General features: G+C 42.6%; 1 protein-coding gene across 2 annotated transcripts; it reads left to right on the top strand.

The window, feature by feature from the left end:
- The first annotated feature begins 292 nt into the window (after nucleotides 1–292).
- On the top strand, nucleotides 293–20216 carry xrcc1 (X-ray repair complementing defective repair in Chinese hamster cells 1). 2 transcript variants are annotated; one of them, XM_069141323.1, is made up of 17 exons: nucleotides 293–755; nucleotides 844–936; nucleotides 2041–2148; nucleotides 2249–2407; nucleotides 2835–2912; nucleotides 3872–3995; nucleotides 4254–4360; nucleotides 6742–6904; nucleotides 6979–7219; nucleotides 8886–9002; nucleotides 14923–15004; nucleotides 15131–15227; nucleotides 16931–16979; nucleotides 17936–18090; nucleotides 18340–18430; nucleotides 18600–18675; nucleotides 19960–20216. In XM_069141323.1, exons 1-17 carry the CDS (start codon nucleotides 705–707, stop codon nucleotides 20065–20067), a joined length of 1899 nt encoding a protein of 632 aa, XP_068997424.1. In that variant the 5' UTR covers nucleotides 293–704; the 3' UTR covers nucleotides 20068–20216. The 2 variants fall into 2 exon arrangements, with proteins under 2 accessions (XP_068997424.1, XP_068997433.1); XM_069141332.1 differs by having other exon boundaries at nucleotides 19889–19980.
- The last annotated feature ends 2972 nt before the right edge of the window (nucleotides 20217–23188 follow it).

Genomic DNA, 23188 nt, shown 5'->3' with positions numbered 1-23188 from the left:
GATGTACTTTTCCTGCGATTTGTTTAAAATTTCGTACACACAAGAAAATGACTCGTTTCAAGGACAGTTTTGAATTATACATTTGTCACGAGAGAGTGGATAAAAAAAATGCCCTTGGTGCTCTGAGGTATTTTGTATTTTACAAGTTTCTTGAACAGTACACATTCCGACCAGATGGAGGCGACATTCAACCGGGCGACACCCTAAATTCAACACTGGAAGAAGAAGAAGGCAGAGCTCTCATTGGATAGAAAGGCCGTAAGGCGGAAGTTGCGTCATATCCTGTCGCTTACAGGCTTTTGGTGGGAAAATGTGTGCGCTTCTACGCGCATTTAACTTTAAATTAAAGGCATCCATGTGTGTTTTCTGGTGTTTGCTGTAACGACAAAGTAACGGATGTGTGTCGAGAACATAACGGCGCAAAAGATTCGCGCGCAAGAGCCCCGGAGGTGTGCTAAAACCACCGGGCTAATCAGGAAAAGTTCACTCTGCCCATTGTTTGCTAGCGAGCTATCCCGACGCCGACTGGCAGCAAAGTGCATTTTCTTGACTTATCGACGCTAAAGTTGCTGCCATTGAAAGGAAACTTTTGTTTTTGTTGTTTTTAATGTTTTGTTAACCGGTTACGGGACCGCATCGCGACGAGCCAGCAGCGCCCGCTCGGTTTATTTGACTTTACGCGGACTCATTGATCGCTCGACAACATGCCGGAGATCAAAGTAAAGCACGTCGTGTCCTGCAGCACCGAGGACACGGTAAGTCCTTCTGTCTTCAATGCGTGAAGCTCGTGTTTCCACCCCCCCCATTCGTGAAAGCCTTCTGACTCTCACTTTGCGTTGACAGACGTACAAGGCAGACAACCTGCTGAGCTCGGACACCTACAGAAAGTGGAAAGCAGCGAGACCCGGGGAGAAGCAGACATCTGTCATCCTGCAGGTTTGTTTTCACCCTCTTGCTTTCTGCAGACTTCAAACAACGTGTTTTGTGTTTTCATTCTTCATGTGGAGTATTAAACGAGGTTGGAGATGCTCTTTGCGACACAAACATTATTCGTTAACGCCTGCGTAAAGATCTTTCTGTATGTTCCCTACTGGGTTTGGTTCCTTAAATGTAACCTATGGATCTAACTTGGCGCACTCGTAGTGTATTTCTGTGGTGTGTGACTAAATGTAAATGCAAGTGTCATCCCGCTTCCCCTTTGTTGATATGTTTTTGTCCTTTTGGAAAAAAAAAAAAAAAGCCTTTTCGTCTGCATCGTCTTAAAGATGAAATATTCCTCAGTTTTCTGTATGTGTACATTTTGCTGCGGTTGTATTTCCATATAAACAAAAGGCATTTATTGTGTAGAGATGAGGCAGAAGTCAGTTGCGTAAGGCATAAGTTGAATGTTTGGTGCACGCTGTCTGGCCTTAATTTAACTGGGACGACATATTCTGTTCATCGTCCATCGTTATCTCCTAAAGAAAACAAAAACAACTAATCACCATCTGTTTTGATAATCAGTTAATTGGTTTAAGTCACTATTTAAAGATTTAAAAAAAAAAAAAAAAGCTGATCCAGCTTCTTAAATGTGAATATTTTTCTGGTTCTTGTAGTCCTTCATGATAATAAACGAAATATTTTTTTGTTGTGGACGGATTGGCGGGAAAAACACGTGTGCATTTAGGCTGCACTTCCTGCTTTGGGAACCACTGGCTGTCATATTTCCCTATTTTAAGATATTTCGAAGACCGATCAACGACTTGAATAATCAAAAAGTAATGACAGCTTAATCTGGGATGAAAAAAATTGTTAGTTGCAGCCCTACAATCACGAGGATATGGACTTTTCTGCCCCTTGTTGTTTGGCTTTAAACGTAAACACTGGTTTGCAACTTGTCTACATTTAATTTGATTGTATTTGTTTTCTGTGTCCACGTATGTTTGACTTTTCATAAACATGCCAAAAAGTATGTGGTGTTAAAATACTTTGACTCTTCCAGATCTTCTTCCATAACGTGTGTAAGCTCTTTTAACCCGCGCTGTTTCATGTTCTCCTCAGTTTGAGAAGGAAGAGCAGGTGCACAGCATTGACATCGGGAATGAAGGGTCGGCTTTCATCGAGGTGTTGGTGGGGAATTCTTCAGCTACCAGAGACCAGGACTACGAGGTATTCCCACCATCCAAACGAAGAAATGTCTCCCTTCCTCACTACCGTCGCAAGTGATTTCTTAAGATTCCCTACTTTGATTTGAATCTCTCTGTTTCAGGTTCTTCTGGTCACATCTTCCTTCATGTCCCCCACGGAGAGCCGTAATGGCACCAACATGAGCCGGGTGCGTTTCTTCGGGCCCAACCAGCTGCAGAAGAGCCCGGCGCAGGAGAAATGGGACAGAGTGAAAATTGTGTGTAGCCAGCCATACAGCAAGGTACGGCCCGGCCATTTAAAATCAACCATTTTTATACACTGAAACGATTCATTAGCAAGTACAACATCTGTATTTTGGAGTAAAATCGTAACGTCATCGCAGCACTGTCACCACACAGCAGTGCATTAACAGGGCTTGGCATTCGGTGTCTAATGAATCCAACATAAGGAGTACATTTCGTACGAGCAGCGTGGTTATACTTGCTGTGTGTTCAGTAGTACAGTTAGTAAAACTTCCAAGTTAAAGGTCATTTCTGTAATAAAGTCATATACATGTATAGGGAAATATAAATATCACCGCATGTGTAATGAAATGTGAAATCCAAGATCATCTTTCCAGTTCCTGCATCGGTTGTTTCATCCGTCGAGGCACCGATTTCAGACGTCTTCAGCGAAGTATAACATGAATTTGTCTTTCCACCTTACAGAACATAGCGTACGGGCTCGCCTTCATTAAGTTCCATTCACCGCCTGACAAAAACGATCCTCCGCCGACTTCTTCCCCTGTAAGTGATGCAGCGGTCTCTTTCCCATTTAATCTTTATTTATTGAGACCACATTGTTTGTGTTGATAATTTGTTTGTTTTTGTTTGAAATACCAAGCAATGTTTTCAATATATTACCTGAGAAATATATATATAAAAAAAAAAAATTCAACAAACCTTTGTCATCTAATAATATAATATAATGTCAAACATATCTAATGATACCAACAAATATTGCCTTACAATAATTGTCTAAAAGTGCCAAAATTATAATCTGAATCAGAATCTTGCTGATTACATAACAAGATGACTATGAACCTGACCAGAAATTTGTTTTCATCTCTGAACTGTTGAAATTCAATCTGCATGAAAAAAAAAAAAAATCCAAGCTTATCATATGTTTTGTAGATTTGGCTGCAAAACATGACTTCAAAGATGACGTGTTAAGAGTAGGTGACAAAAAAGCCAGTTGGGAAGTTTGTCAAAGGATTGATTTATTGAAATACGGATGAAGGAGCCCTTCACGGCCTCTCCAACAGTAACCAGCATGCTGCCTTCATCGCTGCCTTACAGCTCACAAACTGCTTGGTGTAAAATAATGTGGCTGGATTTTGTCCGATCAGCACAAAGGTTGACCGTTTTTAACTTCGTTAAATGTCCTGGAAATTCAACTTTTGAACTCTGTGAAAATCAGAGATTTTGACTTTGAGGTGGGATCCCGTGTGTGAACACTGTTGTCAGCACTGCTTTACTTTGACATTATTACACAGCATGCATATAAATTGTTTTTTTATTTTAATTCATGCTCCGGTGAGAATCCAGCACGGAAACTTGACACAGTGTGTGATGCACCATCAACCTGTCCTGTGAATAATATTTTAGCTCATTAAATAATTTGTCAGGTTGAAACCCATTTATAGAAAATGCACTGTAGTCAGCCACTCTTGGCTCTGAACTCTTCTCGCTTCTTCTCCTGTCAGAAACTGACAAAGCTGGGACAGTTCAGGGTGAAGGATGAGTCTCCTTCATCCGGGCCCAGCCTTCAACCTGGCAGCCTCTTCTTCAATCGGGACCATACCACAAAGTCCAGCACTTCACTCAAAGGTAAATCCATTTATTTAAATTTACCAGCTGCTGAAGCCCAATTAAATCCTTTCACGTCTTAGTGGAAATAAAACAATAATCACGTTGAATAATAAAGAGCCAACGGCGCACGAATTAGGTTTTATTTAAAGCTACTTATGTGTGCCGGGAGACGAGAGTGAAGAGGTGATTTCAAAGACTTTCCTTATTATCGGGCTACTTTGTGCTAATGGTTCTCTTTTGTCTCCTGACCCGCCATCTGCACTTGTCCGTCTCCAGTGTCTCCTCAGAGCGAGAAGTTGAGCTACGCTGCCGCGGCCCTGCAGTCCGGCGGAGGCTCCCTCTCGCCGGGCCAATCTTCCTCCTCCAATTCCGCCGCACCACAGGTACTAAAGATCCCCTAACATTTTCTTCACCGAAGGTCAGCCAGCCAACAGCCAGTCCCTTAATGAGCAGTAGTTTTTTTTTTGGTCTTTATTTAGACCAAAGGGACGCTAAAAGAGACGTAGAGAAGACGAAACAGAGCCAATGAAGCTCGTCGTAGTTTGGATTCTTTGGAGTCTTTGGAGTCTCAAGCTTTTGACCAAATAACTGTGAATTTCCCTCTAAATTTAGGCAAAGTTATTGTACCTGGCCCTAAACACCTTAGAAACTGTTTATCCGAACATATAGTTTCTCTGTAGGCATTGTGATGAAGTGAGTGATCTTGGGAGTTATTTTTTGACCAAGATGTGTCCTTCAGCTCACACAGAGAACAAGTGTTCAGGGCCGCCTTCTTTCATCTGCGCAAAGCTGGCAAGATCAGGAACATCCTGTCTCGGCACGACACAGAAAAATGATTCCATGCTTTTGTTACTTCCAGCCCAGACTACTGTAATTCATTGATGTCATGATGTCCCGGTGGCTCTCTGAAACACCCCCAGAGTGATTCAGAGCACTGATTTGGCAAGAAATAACAGATTTCCCCCATTTTAGTTGCCCTACATTAATTTTCCATAAAATTTTCTCCTCCCGACATATAAAGCCCTTAATAATCAAGCTCCATCATATATTAATGATGTCTTATTGACCTCTCTTCCCTGAGTGTAGTCTTGCTCTCCAGGCGTTTGACAATACTGCATGTTGTCTTAATGTTGATTTTTTTTTTTATATATATATTGATATATTACCATGTTGTTTGGATATTTCCCTAAAATGTTGTTGTTTTTTCTATTTGTAACGTGTATTGGGACCATGTTCCACATGGGGTTTTGCACTGGAAATAAAGTAAAATTGAACGTACAGTACAGTTTACAACCACAAAGAACAAGCAAGCAAATGAAATAATAAAATTTAAAGCAAGACAACCACATTAACAGCTCAATGTTTAAAAAAATATGCAAAGGTTCAGTGTTCACATGATTGTCTCACTATCGGGAAGAAAAAAAAAACTTTATTATTTGGCAAAATATAATTTTTAGAATATAATTTTTTACATATGCTGCAGCTTTTATGTTCATAAAAAAACCTGCTTGAAACATGATATTGCCTGGCACAGAGGGAAATGCATCGTTGTCATTCAGCCTGAGCCCTCTATGAGAAGGAAAGCAGGAGGGGAAAAACAGTCTGTCAACATGAGCCGCATGTCACCTTGACTTTTAAAGGTAATGCAAAGTTCTATTGTGGTCAGCGGCACAAATACACGCCTCTGCATAGAAAAGCAGACTAAAACACTATCTAGACACTACCAGAATTTTGACTTCATATAAAATTGGAAAATAACAATCTGTCATTTTGCAGTCATTGTTTTTTTGCGTCCAACACTTTGGCCACGCTTGAGTGAGGTTTATTAAATTAACAGTATTGTGTCAGAAGACACCCCTGGGCAGTCGGTAATATGAAAGAGTGGACAGTTTGCGGGAGCCCTTTTCATTCTGCTCATTCATCAGTTTTCTCCTTCTAATACATCTGTCTTACAAATGCACTTTATGTTGTTGTTTTTTTCATTTTAATGGCTTAAGCGGAGAACACTCAGTTGTTGTTTTTTTCTTTTAACTTTGGGCTGCACAATTCTGGATGAACTGTAGGTCAGGATATTTTTTTTTTTGCTTAGAATTGAGAGCACGACTCTCACGATTTTAGTTTTTTCAATTTGTGCGCTCATTAGCTGAAAGAGAAGGAGACTCAAAAACACCTATTTATGCCTACCCACCTAGAATTACTTTCAATTTTCACTTATACCTCGCATTTTGTGCTGTTGTTATCTCGAAACTATGAATTTCACAGATTTTATAGTGACCTAAGCTGAAATAACAAAGTTGTATTACCCGGCAGCTGCAATGTCTTCCGCTAAAAGATGTGCGCACCCCTTATTTCTCAAATCCTTTTCAAATCCAAGTTTGATTGAAATCAAATGGTTTTATCTGCACTATTTATCATCATTGAAGAATTTGACAAAGAACATTACTTCGTTTTTAAAAAGTAGACCTACTGCTTTGCCGAATCATTACAATGTCTGGTAGTTTTCCTTGCAGCTGTGCGCGGTTGTGCGAGGTGCATGCAGTTCTCAACGGGCAGGCAGAATTACAGCATAACATCTTTAGAGCCGGTTTCTGCTGCTCTGAATCACTTGGTGTAACGCCTTGTTATTCTTTTGAAGGAGAGAGTTGGAGCACTTGTTTTGATGCTGAGAACGCAGCAGAATCATTGTCATTTAAAAATACGATTGCAATTTTAATACGATGAACTGTTGAACCTCTATTTTAACTGTGACTGTTTTCTTCCCTAGCCACCAGCAAAAAGGAAATTTGAGTTCAGCAAAGAGCGGCAGTCCGCCTCCGGCCCTCCCCCCTCAAAGAAAGCAAGCCTGGCCGGTTCACCCGAGGGCAAAGCCGCCACCCCCAAACACAAGCCGAGCCCGGTCAGCACGCCCAGCCCCAGCACCACCAAAGGTAACCCAGTGTCTGAATGTTGCTGAATGTTCACCTGGAAAAACTCTTCTTGAGTTTCACAATTATCTCTGCAGCGTCACCGGCGCAGAAATCTGCTGAAAGGAAGAGGGAGAGTCAGTCCAAACCCGAACCGAAACCCAAACAGAAGGCAACGTCCCAGAGCGAGCAGCAGGTCCCGTTCAACCGGATCATGGAGGGGGTGGTATTTGTCCTCAGCGGCTTCCAGAACCCCTTCAGAGGGGAGCTAAGGGAAAAGGCTCTGGACTTGGGAGCCAAGTATCGGCCCGACTGGACACTGGACTCCACACATCTTATGTAAGTGGCTGACACGCACAGAAAGTATGTGAAAAATGCATGTCTACATTTTCCTTAAGCATTTGCATGGATTATGGTTATGCATTTCTCACTTGTACTTAAGGAGCATTGTGTAGGATTTATTGGCATCTCGTGGGGAGGTTGCAGCCATCTGCCTCACCTCGCTCTGCCTTTCCAAGCGTGTCGGGCAATTTAATGCATGTGAAAAATGCAAAAGGCCCTCTCTAGAGTCAGTGTGTGCTTTGTCCTTTTGGGGCTACATTAGAAACATGGCAGGATCCGTGGAAGAGGAGCCGCTTCCTGTGTAGACATGAAGGGAACCAAAACACAGCGATTCTTAGTTTCATGGGATTATACACAGATAAGATCACGACTATGAATATTCCATTTCTGACAGTTTAAGATAGTATTCGGACATTACTGAACGTAAATACACTTTTTTTTTAGTTTGATGTTGAGAGTTCGATGAGAAGATCATTCCCAGTGTCCGTGTGGTAAATGTGAAGCCGCAGCCAGTTAACTAAACTTAGCGTAAAGACAGGAAGCAGCTCCCCCAGCTGTGTCCAAAGGTAACAAAACCCACCAACCAGAACCTCTAAATGAGGTCATATGTCACTTTTCCTCGTATGCTAAGCTAACCAGCTGCAGTCTGTAGAGCCTTTAGCCTCATATTTAATATACTGACATGCATTTGATCGATTTTCTCCTCTATCGCACAGCAGGAAAACAAATAAACAGAATTCCCTAAAATGTCAAACTCTTCCTTTAATCCTGTATTGATCCCATATTGGGATATTGTGCTATTTAGCATTAGTGTTGTGTTGACAGAGAAACAAAGTGTCTCATTTACCTGCAGAAGTCCATTCTAGGTTTTGCTTTGACATTTTATTGACGCGTTGTTTAGCTGGCATACTTGGCCGTCTTTATTTTGATGGAGCAACAACATCAACAAAACATCAACGTCAACGTATTTTCATCCGGCTGATAGCGACATCGTTCCCTCTAGTCCTTTGGTGACAAGGGCGGCTCAGAAATACGCCGGCACGAAAAGAACAGGACGAGATAAACAAGGAATGCAAAGAAACTGCAGATAAGACAAAAGATCGATTTGCGCTGAAACTGCAGAGTGTCGGTAGATGATAAGATTGAAGAAGGATGAGCAGAAAGAAAACTTTATCATGGCAGACGATAAAACAGATTCTTGACGGGCTTCTTTGGAAGCTGCCGAAAGCGATCACATTATTTTTGACGTATCAAGCATATCATAAGTCATTTAAATTCAAATATTGTATTATTGCTGGAGGTTTAAGGACAAAATTGTCATCATAATCAAAGTAGATTATAATGATGAGTGCAAAACTGAACAAAATGATGCTTTAATTGTCCCAGCGATGTTCTTCCATTAGATATTTTTATCTGGTTGATTTTGATCAAACAGATTACAGTATTTCCTAAGAGCCCTGTTAGTACTCTGGGTAATTTGCTTTGATTGCATCTTGATCTCTCCTGCCAGAACAGACTGTTGCCCTTGTCAGCTTCTCTTTAGTGACGTAACCATATGTGTCTATTTGTTTGTGCGTGTGTGTGTGTGTGTGTGTGTGTGTGTGTGTGTGCGTGTGCGTGCGTGCGTGTGCGTGTGCTCGTGTGTCGGCCCGTTAATCTGCAGCTGTGCCTTCGCCAACACCCCCAAGTACAGCCAGGTGAAATCAGCAGGTGGCATCATCGTACGCAAGGAATGGGTGATGGACTGCCACAAGAGGAAACAGAAGCTCTCCTACAAACGGTAAGAAGCCGTGGAAATAGTTGATTTTCTAGTCACAACGGTGAAAGTGACATTTTCAGACCAGCGGAGAGGCCACGGGACACTCAGTGTCTTGTTGAAGGACTCTTTGGGATGAAGCACGAAGACACGAATGTCCAAACCGCGAGTCCACATCTGATTAACGCTTCCTCTTAAGGAACCTCTACCTCTACGTCGCACAAATCTGTGCACATCACTCACACTGATTGAAGGATCCAAAAATACACCCCTCTCGGCAGTGTTGCCCACTTGCTACAGAGAACATTGTAACCTTGAGCAGCTGATCCCCGCTGTGATCACAAAATTCAACCCACCCAGCTCCAGCAGCTCCCTAATTAAATGCCTCATTATGGGGGCAGCTTTTGCAACATCAAGGTCTTCTGTCACACGAAAATCTGCGTGCGCTGAATAATATAAAGCCGAATGCTCATCTCGGGCGACGAAAGGTTCAAATGAACTGCAGCACTACTGTACTTTACTGTATGAAGCTTTGCCTTATCACTTAAAAATTCCTTCCTACTCGTTAGTCCTGTCATGATCATTCCTAAGCAGGCGAGGATGTCCGAGGTTTCTGAGCTTGTTCATCTCGCGTCTCTGTTGATATAATTTCAATTATAGGGTCATTAATATGTAGATTTGGTGGTGGGGTTGATGTGATGATACTGATATTAGCTGTTTCCATTTTAATTTTATTTTTCTTCATCAACTGTCACATAGAATCAGTGAAATTGCTGTTGTTGTTTTTTTTTATCTAGAGATGTGCCAGTGTCCCAATTTACTCGGTGAAATACGTTTATGGTAACAATACAGACAATAATGTGTTATTTTCAGAGAGAACCAGGAGATAATGCCTTTGAGTTTATTTTTAATCAGCCACATTAGGGCTGCTGCGAATTAACTCAACTCAAGATTTATGTGGCACCTTTCATACAACAATGCATGTCAAGAGTGCTTCACAGAGCAAAGATAAAAGAAACGTAAAATACAATAAAAACTGGAGAAAAGTAGAACAAAGATGAAACAATAAAACCCGAACATTGAATACGACAGTAAAACAATAACGCCTCAATTGAAAGCCAAGCTAAAAAGATATGTCTTAAGTTTTCTTTTGAAAATGTCCACAGAAGTGGAGTCCCTCAGATCCTCAATCCACAACGGCTAAAAGCGCAGTCTCCATAAGTGTTTGTTCTGGGTATTACCAGGAGGCCAGCAGTGGAGGATCTGAGGGATCTGTTGGGCACATGTCTTAAAAGCCAGTCTGTAAGTGGTTCTTAATTAGTGGTTGGCTGAAAAAAGTTGAGCTTTAGCTCTTCAACCAACTGAAGCGTGATCATTTTATTAGTTGCTGCGTTGTAACATGTGATGAGAGAGAGTTTGTATTTTACACTCCTGATAAAGAAGAACGTCACTGCCTCATTTATTAAAATTTTTAACGTCTGCCTTTCAGGTTATCGACTAAGCGAATGGTGCTTAGAGGGTGAAATCTTATCCTTGATTGTCCGCATGCTATTCTGTCGCCAAGGACACCTAAAGAGATGATTCAAGATGCACACTCCTCAATCCCGATAGGCGTGTTGTTCAGCCTGATTTACAGCCAGCCTCGTGAAGGCCGTAGAACAATTCTGCAGGCCGAGGGCTGTTAGGTAGTTACTTTATTAGGTAGTTACTTTATTAATCCCCGAGGGGAAATTTTTTTACCGACTCAGGCCTGCAGTCCTCGTCTCTGTTTAAAGATTCCCCATAATAACTTCGTTTTAACAGGACCAGGCAGCTAGAGCTGCAATGCCGCCACAAATGTACAGGATTGGGCGTTCAAGAGGGAGCTTTAAGTTTGTATTTTTTTTCCCCCTCACTGTGGTGATTAAAGGGAAAAGAGTGCTCACAGTTCTGTCACAGGCTGCATCAGTGAAAGATTTAAAAACGTCCCTTGTCGTGGATTGATCGTGTATCTGCATGAATTATGAATGATGTTAGCCCTGGAAAAAGGCGTGCAGTGCCTCAGAATTCTGATTCTGCAACTATCTTGAATAAAATTTCACATCCATTGCCTCTTTTGATGCAGAACCCCCCCCCCCCCCCCCCCCAAAAAAAAAAAACCCGATGCACCTTTTAAACTTGGGAGTTCTCCTTTTAATACTTGTACATGCTCACATGCTGCATGTGAATCGAGGTTTTCTTTCTCTTTCGCTCATTTTCAGAATGAAGTGTGTGTTTGGAGGCTTGTGTTGATTGACCATCTAATGATTTCAAATTGTGTTGGACAACAGAAGCTGTCACCACGGGTTCACTTTTTTCACTTTTTCTCAATCAAAATAAATGTGTCACTTTTTCTTTTTTTTTTTTTTTTAAACAATATAGAAATTGAATAGTCAAATAGGTAACCGACAGACTAATAGATAAGGAAAATAATTGACGGGTTGCAGCCTTGTTTGAGTTAGAAATACACGACACAAAAAGTCCCGAGCATGTCAATAACGTACCCTGCTATGGTCGTAATTAGGTATTTTGATGTGACTGTCATTGCGGAGAGATTATTGTCAGCCAGCTCCTTCTCGTAGATAAGACGGGTGCACAGAAATACATTTTTGCTCGTGTTGGTTCTTCAAAGCCGTGAATGAAAGTGATCATTGTTACGATTTGATGAGATTTCTCTCGACGGCCGCTGTATGCATGAGAACCACGCAAAGAGACCGGGAGAACGGGAGGGAGGCTTTTTAAAATACAAATTCCAAAGGCCGGCGGCGCACAACGCCGGGCTTTTTTTTGGTTTTTTTTATCAAACCCGGTCCTTACTCTGAGATTCTCAGAAAGTGCATCGAAAAGTAGAAGTTCTCTGCCGCCCGTGTCGTCACTCTCCCTCACGCTCGTCTTTCTCGGACAATTTCTGAACGTGCCGAAGATCTCCCGCCCCTCGTCCTCCCCCGGTCCTCCCCCCCACCTCCCCCCACCTCCCCCTTCTCCTGTTGTCAGGATAATCCATTCCCCTGCCCTGCTCCGCTATTGTGATGCGCGTCGAGTGCGCAGCTTTGATGATGTATCCTTTATTTAAAAGCTGCATCTGCTATGGGTAATTAAAGGGACCACTTACTTTGATGATGACAAGTACCCAAACAAATACGCACACACGCTCTCAAACTGTTGCGCCATCATCCACGCAGACACTTTCTCACTGAGCATCTGCGGTGGGGTGGGGACGGGGGGGGGGGGCAAATGCACCACTTCGTTCAGCTGCTGACAGGCATACGGGCTTGCGTAATGTGTATATATAAATGAGATTTTGACATCAGCTGAGCTTTCTCCGTAGCCATTAACCAATCAGTGAAGTGCCAGAGACGGGCAGGAAGACGGGAGAGCGGAAAACACTCGAGCAGCTCCATAACGTCCCGTCACAATAGAACTGAATAAGAAAACAAATTTCTCATTAAATCAGCGCTTGTTGCAGCATCCCGAGAAGACTTGGGGGAGATAGTGAGCGTGCTGGAGGAAAAATATCAGCAATATCACAGTAATTAATCTACAGCACATCAAACTCACGCAAACAAAACCCCTGAAGTTTTTGTTTGACAGTGGTCTCGCCGCATCCCGAAGGCACCGAGCCAAAAACATAGAAGTGCATTAAATATAGTAATCGGTTCATCATCATCATCTGTTACAAAAAGAGATTTTAACAAATGCCTTTTTATGTTATGAGCAATAATTGATTTGATTTTTTTTTTCCCATTATTTTGTCATGAATTTTGTTATCACAGTTACCCTAAATTATCATGATATTATTTTAGGTTCATATCACTCACGCCTCTTCCTACTCCACCCCCATTCTCATTTTATAGAAGCGTAAAGTTCAGTGGGAGAGAGGTTATCTGTCGCAGCACTTTTAACAGATGAGTACTGAAACCATTTGTCCATTTGTTAATCAATATACAATTAACTGCCCACATTTCTTTTCTTTTTTTATTTCCTATTTTCAGAATTGATAATTGTCCAAAGTAAAGTTTGTCTGCTTTAATACGTTATTGTACATTACAACTGTTGGTCAGACCAAAGAAGGCAAATGTGTGGCGGGAGTTTTTCAATATTACAATATACAAAAATGTTCTGCTTTTTAAACTTAGCTGGCGATCAAACTCATTTGATTAATGTGAACATTGTAAAAACTATTTATTTTGTTTTTTTGCACTTCAGGTTATTGAATGCATTGAGTACTAAAAAAAAAAATCACCTACCCAAATGATTTCAGATCTGTTTTAACGTGGTTTCGCCCTCTCAAACGAGCCACGTCTACAGTTTTTATTTCTTAAGCAGAGCAGATCTACATGAACTCCCTGCGCCCACACTGTCATTTTCATTTCCAATTTCATGGACACTGATTTTTTTTATGAAACGAGTAAGCATAGGTCAATAAAATGTCTCCCTACAGTGTGTGCGGAAATTATTGGCATTTCAACTCTCTTCACGTCACACCTCCAAGCTGATTATGTCCAGCTGACTTTATAGTGACTCGAGGGAATATTTGCAGAAGGTGGCGAGAAATGTCCTACCCTCATTGTTCTGTTGTTCTCTTCTTGTAAGTGTGTGTGTGTGTGTGTGTGCGCGTGCGTGTGCGTGTGGACAGCAAGAATAATTTTCTAGTCGGTCTTTGCCTGTTTTCTTCCCGTCCCATCCATTTCCTGTCATTATCACCACCATTATTCATCCTCGTGTAGCATTTTATCTCTCTGCACACTCTCTTAACCTTTGCAAAGAACATTACAGATGGAGTCCTGATCTCGCTTCTAACATATTGTGTCGTCTCTCGCGGATTTTTTTTTTTTTTTTTCTTCTCCTCTTGTCTTTCAGGGTTTATTTCATTATCGACATATCTGCATATAACAGGCTGCGCTTCCAGCCGCTTCATTTGTTTGTTTATTCAAAAAGTTCAGAGACTGCGTCTATAACGCCCTAAAAAAAAAAATTAAAAAAAAAACGTACCCATCTGGCCATCGTCCCCTTCAAAGTGACGCGCCGCTCCCAGAGCTCCTCGCACGTTTAAAACGCTCCCTGGAAGTCAAACACCATCTGTGATTCGCACTGGATCTCCTCCGCGGTGTCAAAGCAGCGACCCTTCAGCTTGAACTTCAGTTTTTTGGGGAACAGAGAAGTTACACGGAGGCAAACCCATCAAGTAAAAGCGGTGGAGCGGGACAATGTTGTTGTTGTTGCTGGCGAGAAACTTGTCACGTTGGACAACCGACGTGCCATCGCGCCACAGCGCAGGTTGTTCGCAGTGAATGTTTTCCTCAGGACGTCGCGGCGCAGCTCGGTGTTGACGGTCCGACCCCGGCGACGAATTCACGTCGAACAACTGCGGTGACAACTTGAGGTGCAAAACAACGACAACAACAACAAAAAGAAAACGCAACAACAAAACCGAGCTGTCCTTTGAAGTGCTTAACGCGTTCATAAAAAAACTGAAAATGCAAAAATTCCCCAAAAACCCTGCGGTGCCTCGGTACAAATCACAAAAAGAAAACGCAACCACAGAAACGTTCACCGCACCTCGCCCGGTCATCGGTTCATTGCCTGAAGCTTTCCGAGGCATTTGTGTTTTCATTATTCCTGCTCCCGGAGTCGATTCGGCGCGTCTCCCAGCGCGCAGAGTTGTAGAAAACACAGGCCGCGGTTAACGTTTTAAACATCAGGATATCGATTTGCCTGCTGAAAAAAATGACTCCCCCGCGCTCTGAACCTCGCTTTTTGTTCCACTCTCACGTGACAAGGACCCGCTGCACTTTGAATCATTGTACAAGTTAAAGCTGATTGGGAGCAAAATATATCGTGCGGGCGTTCTTTTCCCTTCGCCCCTAAAATCACGCTGACTCGTGTTCTTTGCGTTTTTTTTTTTTTTTTTTTGGTCTTCCTCCAGGTACTTGATGGATGGAGTCGAGTCCAGCTCGGAGAGCGAAATGGAAGTGGACGACCAGAGCGAAGAGGAAGTGCACATAAAGGTAAATTCGTTTTTTAAATGAGTCCTTACATATATATATATATATATATATATATATATAAAGAAATGGGGAAAAAGCAGTCGGTCATTTTCAACTGTGCTTTTTTTTAAATTATTTTTTCTGCAGACTCCACAGAAGCAGGAGAGACAAGTCACCCCGAAAAAGACACCAGAAAATAGGGATGACGATGAGTATGCGGGCTCCACTGATGTGGATGAACCAGGTCAGCATCCGTTTTAACGAGGAGTCCCACAGCGAGGAGAAAGTAACTGAAATCGAAGTCAACATCAGCGCGGCCGCTTCTTCCTTTGTTTGTGCACTTTAGGGCGCGGCGTCGGGATAAAAGAGAACGCACGTTATTGGTATGAAGAGATATCGGCCCTAAATGTGTTTTTTCCAATCGACTTATAGCCACATTTCACCGTGACAGGCCAGGAAGTGCCCGGTCGCCCCAATGGATAGGTGGAACGCAGGAAATTGAAAAATGACAGATGAATAAGGCACTTAAACTTTGGAGACAGTGCTGGTAGAAAAGGAAAAAAAAAAAAAATAATAATATATATCCAGAAGATTAAACTGTCTTGGAGGTGAAAATAAACACTTTCTTGTCATTCGGGTAGAGCAGCTATTTATTTCACGGCATTTTTAACCGCCAGTGATGCAGACTGGACCAACAAATAAAGTTCAGTCGAGTAGAAGTTCACGTTTATATTGGCACACAGTCTTGCCAATGCTATAGGTCTATTTTACGTTGTAACAAGAGACCGTGTTCACCTTTGCTGATATAAATCCGGTCAATGTTAAGCTGCTCTTAAAGGAAATGAACTTTCCCTGCATGTTTCACAAAAGAACGAGGGGATTTGTTTTTTTTTTTCCTTTTATTGTGAAACTTTTGAAGTATCATTTAGTTTTATTGCATTGCACACGAGTTCAGTCCGGACCAAAACGATTCATTGGTGTGATTGTCATTGGATGGATTTTCATGAAACCGTCTGCAGATATTTTTTTGGTCACTACCGGATAGATTTTTTTTAAATTTGGTGATCTCCCGACTCGCTCCTGACATTCACGTCCCCCGAAGGACAATGTCTTTTGTGATCTCCTCGATGTCTTCGTAATGACTCGTATTCCCGTCGGCCTCGGCTGCGCCACTGCCTCTTCGCTACCTCAAAAAAAAAAAAAAACGACACAAATACAACAGAAAGTTACCACGGCTCTGACCCGTTTGTCTTTATAATTAAAGTCTGCGGCCAGAGGTTATTGTAAAACTATTACCGTGACAAGTACGGGGGGGGCGATCTGTAACAGACGAAAATTGGAAAATAGACCTGAAGATTCCTCTTTTTGTTCGATTTAAAAAAAAAAAATGTAACGCTGAAAAAGATCTGACTTTCCCTCGGCGCGCATAAACAGCCGTGGAAGTGAGTAAAAGAGACACCATTTTTCAGAAACTACAAAACCAAATGGTTTGCAACCATTTTTTTTGTTTATACATATAAATTAAAGCAGGAAAAAACAAACAAACAAAAAAAGCAACAACAGCTCCAAAAGCTCTTTCCTCTTAGTTGATAAACAAGCGAAGACGTATCTGTATTGCAAAGATTGAAGAGCTGAGAGTAAGAGGCTGTGATTCCTGTGAAGAGACACAGAGAGACAGAGAGGCACTTGTAATATGGAGAAGAACAACGTACTCGCTGCAGATGCAGTTTGCGGGGAGAAGCACGAGCGGAGGCAAGGCCTAATCTCTGTGAAGGGACTCGCGCATGATTCTCATTTCTATGTTAATGCGAGGCCAGAAGTGGAGCGGCGGGGGGGGGGGGGCGCGCCGATTGACGTTATTTTCTTTTTTTTTGATCGTTCAAATCGATGAAACGTTTGTGTTTCTCCGGCCAAATTTTACTGACAAAACGCCCGACTTCTTCGCAGGGGGCGACGACGACGACTCGGCGGTGGACACGGAGGACGAGCTCCAGAGGTAATCGCCAGTAAAGACCAAGTTTGTCCCTCCCGTGTTCAATCATTTGAGTCAACTTTGAATTGATAATTGCCCCCGACAGCTTTCCTGAAGCCGTACAAGTTGGTTTTTTTTTTCAACTTTCCTCAGCTCCACACAGCATTTTAGTGTCTTTCAGCTCATTAAGTTTTGCATTTCAAACCGCAGCGTTTCTGTTTTCGGTTCAGTCTCGCTGCTCTGATCGGTATTGTTATTTAGACACGGCGCTAAAAACTCTTTGAAAACCCTGCTGCGTACCGTCTGCCCAGCACGGATAAAGTTTGCTGACAGCTGTTTACAGAGGCTGCGTGTCGATTCGAATAGAAGTCTGTCTGTTCTGTCAGACAAACGAGAGACGAGACGTGAAAAACGAGGCTGAAACGCCGACTGCGTAAACGTGTAAACGGCCTTTACGCACGATGAATGTGGTTTCGGGCTGGATGAGCTTTTTCTCCGACTCTTGGAGGAAGTTCCTCCCTTTTCTTTTTCTTTTTTTTTTGTGCAGGAACTTAACCGAGAACCATTGCAGTTCATACGACTTAAGTTTGTTTTTTATCACCTACTTCAGGATAGTTAGTTAGAAACTTAGAATAGTTTTGATTTATATCATATATATATAACAATATATATCATATATATATGATATGTAATCATGCGTATATATATCATACATATATCTTATTTATACGTTTTTTTGTGGGTTGTTTTTTTCATATTGTGTGCGCCTTTTTTGGTTTTCTGTGCCGCTGCGACGACAAAATGTCCCCACTGTGGGATTCATAAAAGTCTGAATCCAATCTAACGGATTCATTATCTCCAAAAATGAGACCTCTCGCGCCCCCGACGAGATCATAGGAACCCGAGACCGGCAGGCAGGGCTCGTCTTTTTAAAGCAGGCGCGGAAACAGGCCGTTTAAAACATGCTGTCCGTGTTAAAGGGTGGAAAAGGAGAGCACAGTGAAGAAAGCAGCAGCAGGAGGAGCAGCAGGAGCAGCAGGAGCGACGGCGAAGGAGGAGGATCCATACGGGGGGTCGACAGACGAGAACACAGACGCTGAAGCTGAAGAGGATCACGCCATCCCCGAGCTACCAGGTGTGCTTCTCTTCCTTCGTGTCTCCGTGTCTTCGTGTCTCTGTTGTTTTTTTTTTTTTTTTATCACAGTAGAAAATGTCCTGCCTTCCTCAACCCGACAAAGCAACCGCTGACGGGAAGTAACCGGACGGCCAAACACGCAAAGTGTCCCCCCCCCCCCCCTCGACCCGCCTGGAATCGCTCCTACATACTGGCCAGTCTTGCCAATCTTCTTCATCCTTTCACCTCCCGTGTTGCTTTTTCTTCCAGACTTCCTGAGCAGAAAGCACTTTTTCCTCTACGGTAAATTCCCCAACAACGAGAGGCGACTCCTGCTGCGGTACATCGTTGCCTTTAACGGGTGAGACCGACTTTTTGTGTGTGTGTGTGTGTGTGTGTGTGTGTGTGTGTGTGTGTGTGTCCTCACTGCAACTTCAACATTTTATGGTAATCCACAATAAAAAAAAATTTAAAAAAAAGAGTTTAATTTTTTTATTTATTATAATACACATGACTGTCATCTGCTTCAGAGTGATTGAGGACTACATGACGGCGAAGGTGCAGTTTGTGGTGACCAGCGAAGGGTGGCACGACTCCTTCGAAGACGTGAGTGGAGCGTTCTTTTGACTTTTTCAGGCATTTGTTCTTCTCTCCGGCGGCCGAATAATGATGTCCAACACGACTTTAAACGGCGCTCGAACGTTTGTGTGCACGCGAACGCACGCTCTAATCTTTGACTGCCGCGGACCGGACAATTTTATGAAGGAAATTGCTTCAGTAATCTGTGTTAAGTTGTTGCTCGGTTTATGCAAAAGCTCGTTTTAAAACCCTCGGAGGAGAAAAGAAAACGACCTTTGAACACGGCACTCGGGACGCTATCGGCGCGGAGACTTCTTAGGCATTTTCATTGAAGCACTTACTGTCATTGCACGGAGCGTAATCAAATAAAACCACTGAAGTACATTTTGGCCTGCTTTTGTGAAAATGTAACAAGTGTTGGAGACGAGAGCCTTTTGAACGTGTTTATGGTCAGAGTTTGGTTTTCAGGCATTTTTCAGGCCTTGCGTCTGAATTAGCGGCTTTTGGTTAGGGCGGGGTAATGTCAACAGATGTTTGGGTAGCAGTACAGATACCTTGACTTCGATGCTGGTTCCAGACACCGATACTAATTTGATTAAATCCGCTTCACGTACAAGAAAATGACATTCCACATTTCAGTATAAATCTTCAGTTTTCAGTTTCCCATAGTTTAGTGGAGGAGAGTGTAACTCATGGTTTTGGTGGTTGTTGTTTTTTTTTGGAGCAGCAATTAACATATGTCCCCTAAAAACCTCACATGAAAACCGACGCAAGACTCTACAATTTACCGCGTTAATATATTTGTTTTAACTCCAGCGGCGTGATGAGGCACTTCGCATTTATTCCGCGCCGAGCTCTAAATATTCTGCTTCTTTTTTTTTTTTTTTTTTTTTTTTTTTCCCCCCCGGCCACGCGGAGCTGAAAAACATTCCTCTTTGGGTAAACCGCCGCGCTCATTTCCGTCACCGTTTACCCAGCCGTCCGAACACAGCGTGAAGAAGCGGTGGGACTAAAGCGCTCAACCGCCAGCACCGGTTGCTGATCGTTCCAACCTTCGAATCGGCTGGGCGAACGCTCATACGAGCAGCTGTCCAGCGTGGATGAAAACTAGACGTGGAAATGTGGCCCCTAATGACGAGGCATCCTTTTGATGGCAGACTGTACCGAAACTATTCTGTCGGTGGCATAAAAGTATTGAAGTTTGGTACCCGACTCTAGTTTTTTTTTTTTTTTTTAACAGAATCTGAAGGCTTCCTGTCGGACGATTTATTAACGTGACAGATCACTGACTCGCTCTCACTTCGATCACAGGCACTGATGGACAACGGCAACCTGAACTTCGTCAAACCAGCGTGGATTTACGCCATCAACGAACGACAGAAGCTGCTGCCCTATCAGCCCTACTCTGTCGTCCCCTGAACAATACGCCGCGAGGAGGGCGGCCACAGACACGCTCGCACTTCGTGTCCCGACGAAGAAGCAGAGGGGAAAGCCATAAACACATTCTTTTCTTTTTCAGATTAATTTCTTCATTTAGAAGGAGCAATAAACCAATTATTGTTCATTGATGCCTTTACCTTTACTTTTTTTGAAATGTTGTCTTTCCTCAAGGTGGTTTCGCCACAGACGTTTTCAACTTTTACTCGAGCTGGGAAAAGTGTTTATGAAAATGATGTCTCACGAGGTTGATGTTAGGATTAGTTGCAGATTAATTTTCACCTTTTGCTCTTTAAGTGTTTCGAGTCTCGGAAAACGGCAACATCGTCCTCCTCGCCCTCGTCCCTCCGTGTGCTGCTCGATCACTCGGGCTTTTTTTTTATGGACTCTCGCTCTGATTCAGGACTTGTTTGAATTTCTCAGTGCTGCAGTTCGCTGCTGCTGCTCACCTCCTCCGCTACCTCAGGCTCCGTCTGGAGATGAGATATCACCCTGTCCTGACTGCCACCGGCTCTGATAAGACTCTCGACTTGTGTAAGCGGGTGTGGACTATTATGAGACCAAACCCAAAGCCAGGTGAAAGGGGCCAGTGTTTTAAGGCCACAGCTGCCAATTGCAAAAGAGCAAATCAGGACAACAAAATTGTGGAGGAGGTAAAGTGGTGCATTTCTGTGTGTTGTCAAAGATAAATGAATTTGAGTTTTCCCATTTGGGTTTATTCACGTTTGTGTAATAAGTATTACAAGGGATGGAATGGCTCAGCGGATGCGAGGACAAAAAAAAACAAACAAAAAAAAACGATGTCGATGTTTTGCATCACTTTTGAGGTTTCCAAAAGACCCGGCTGATTTGTGTGGAAATGTCGGGCTCACCGTCTGCTTTGGGTGCCCACTTGTCCGAGGCAGCTTGTTCAATTCTCTATCTTAACCTTTTAAAATAAAAGGTTTTTAATGAAAAAAAAATAATATTGCACTTGTTTTTATTATAACGTCTTTGCACTCAGCGGCTCGTTTCTGTCTCTTGCATTCGACTGTGTTTGCAGCTCGAGAGGCTCTCTCTTCCTTCTCGTTCCTCCTCTGATCTCCAGTCCTCTCTCCTCTCTCTCTAATTGACTTCTCCTCCTGTTTTGCGCCCCGGAGCCACTGGGTCTCCTGCTCTTCATTGAAGGGGATTATAAATATGGTATGTGGACGAGAGGGAGGGAGGGAGGGGTGGTTACATGGTGGAGGTGGGTGGGGTGGGGGGGGGGGGGGGGGGAACACACAGCAGGAAAGATGAAAAGCTTCTGGTTTTCTGCAAGGATGCATTTCAAAAGTAGCCGAGCGCTGGATAAACTCTTACCTCTTGTTAAAGGTAAATTCACGCACCTACCGCCGACTGTGAAGCGGTTAGTCGGCGCCGCTACCCCTCCGTGCAACCTTGTCCCAGGCACTGATTTGGTTTTCAAGAAGGGGAAAAGTGCAAGGTCGAACCCATTTGGGTCTGGAAGCACGAGGATTTATAGCACCTAATGGCATCAACCGAACACGATGTCACATTTCACTTAAATGCACATCTGTCTTTGAGGTGGCAGAGAGGATGGGCTGCTTTCAAATCGTCTCATTTGACCAGTCGCCTTTGTTCAAACAGCAAAGTTTCCACCTTGGTCTTGTCACCTCATTTGTTCCCGAGCAGATTTATTCTTTGCCGTTAGCATTTTTATATCTCCCGTGAATCTCTGCGATGACTTTGCCTGACAAAAATCGTCCTCCTTGTATATCCAAATAGTGTTTAACTCCGCGGTGTTATTCCTCATTACCGCCGGCTCGCTGGAATGGGCGACTACAGCTGGCAGAATGTTTTGTCTACTTTTTGTTTAGTTGTTTTGTACCACTCTTTTCTATTGCTGTTGTTTTTATAAGTTTCTTTTTTAAAAGTTAGATCACCTTTGTGGAGACGGCTGTTTTCACTTTGACCATAAAACCTGTTGGTCATTGTGTTGTGAAAGAAGCCACATTATTTCAGCAATGAAGGAAATAAACTCTCCATTAATATCCAGGGATCTAATTCACTCTTGTGCTGGAACTGCACCTCTAATTTCTATGATGTATTTCAAATGTCATGATTTTCTCGTCACTCTTGTCAGCCACTATTATCATGCAGGTGCTCTAGGATGTAAAAAAAAAAAAGAAAGTAAACAGGTTCATTAAACTGTAATATTGATTAATAGGCTGACCTTCCGAACAACCTGGATTATTATATCAGTTCAGTCAGACGTTCGATCAATGTTTTGTGCTCCCGAGCTGCAAATTCAAATCAGGGAGAACCTCCACCCGCGAGGAGTTTGGCTTTTTATTTAAAGTATATTTTGGGATAAATTGGGAGTTGGAGTGTTTTAAATGATGGGTCAACACCTTTGATATATTGGCAGCAAAACCACGAATCCCCGGTTTGAGCAAAAGCAAGTTTCTTTTGATTATGAGATTCAAATCCATCCAAACTTACAGGTGGATGAAGCACTCAGATCTCGAGAAATATTTGACAATATAGGTCATCATATTGGTGTAGTGTAATTATTGATGCATTGCATTTTATTGTAATCTCCAAAAAGTTTCAGCACAACATGTAATTACTCGTGAAAAGTGCTAATACCTCAAAATTGTACTTAAATACAGTCATTAAGTGAATGTAGTTACTACAATACGCCGCTGTTTACCACGAGTCCCCGTTAATACGAGCAGTTTATGTATTTATCTATTTAACTTTTTTTAAACAAATGGATGTATCCACCCAGCTTCATTTCACTCAAAGCAACATGTATGAAAGGACGTAAGCTCAGTGACAGTAAGCCTCACCATCTTGAAGGTCGACTCCATAATGATATATATATATATGAAAAGTAGCTACATGAAGAAACTTTATTTATTCATTTCTTGCAGTAGCTGGTGAATAAGTGCAGTCTGTATATTCTGTTCCCTCAGTCCAGTCACATAATTATTTGTCCTCCTCAATAATCATAGAAGAACTGCCCTATGATCATATCTAGTAAGTACAAGTCCTGCATTTTAACTTTTGGAAAGTAAGTTTTCAGTGAAAAGGAGAAGTATTTATGATGCAGCAGCTG

This window comes from Embiotoca jacksoni, unplaced genomic scaffold (assembly GCF_022577435.1).
Source record: "Embiotoca jacksoni isolate LCO1_2020_lvr unplaced genomic scaffold, fEmbJac1.0.p SCAF_11, whole genome shotgun sequence".
Taxonomy (NCBI): domain Eukaryota; kingdom Metazoa; phylum Chordata; class Actinopteri; family Embiotocidae; genus Embiotoca; species Embiotoca jacksoni.
The sequence above is the reverse complement of the archived record's forward strand: the minus strand, read 5'-3'. Positions and strand labels throughout refer to the sequence as shown.

Excerpts from the sequence above, each read along its gene's own strand:
- xrcc1 (XM_069141323.1), top strand. The coding sequence starts at position 705 with ATGCCGGAGATCAAAGTAAAGCACGTCGTGTCCTGCAGCACCGAGGAC. Across the intron at positions 9,003-14,922 it reads CAGAAGCTCTCCTACAAACG|GTACTTGATGGATGGAGTCG; the intron begins GTAAGAAGCCGT and ends GTCTTCCTCCAG. Across the intron at positions 18,676-19,959 it reads GGCACGACTCCTTCGAAGAC|GCACTGATGGACAACGGCAA; the intron begins GTGAGTGGAGCG and ends CTTCGATCACAG.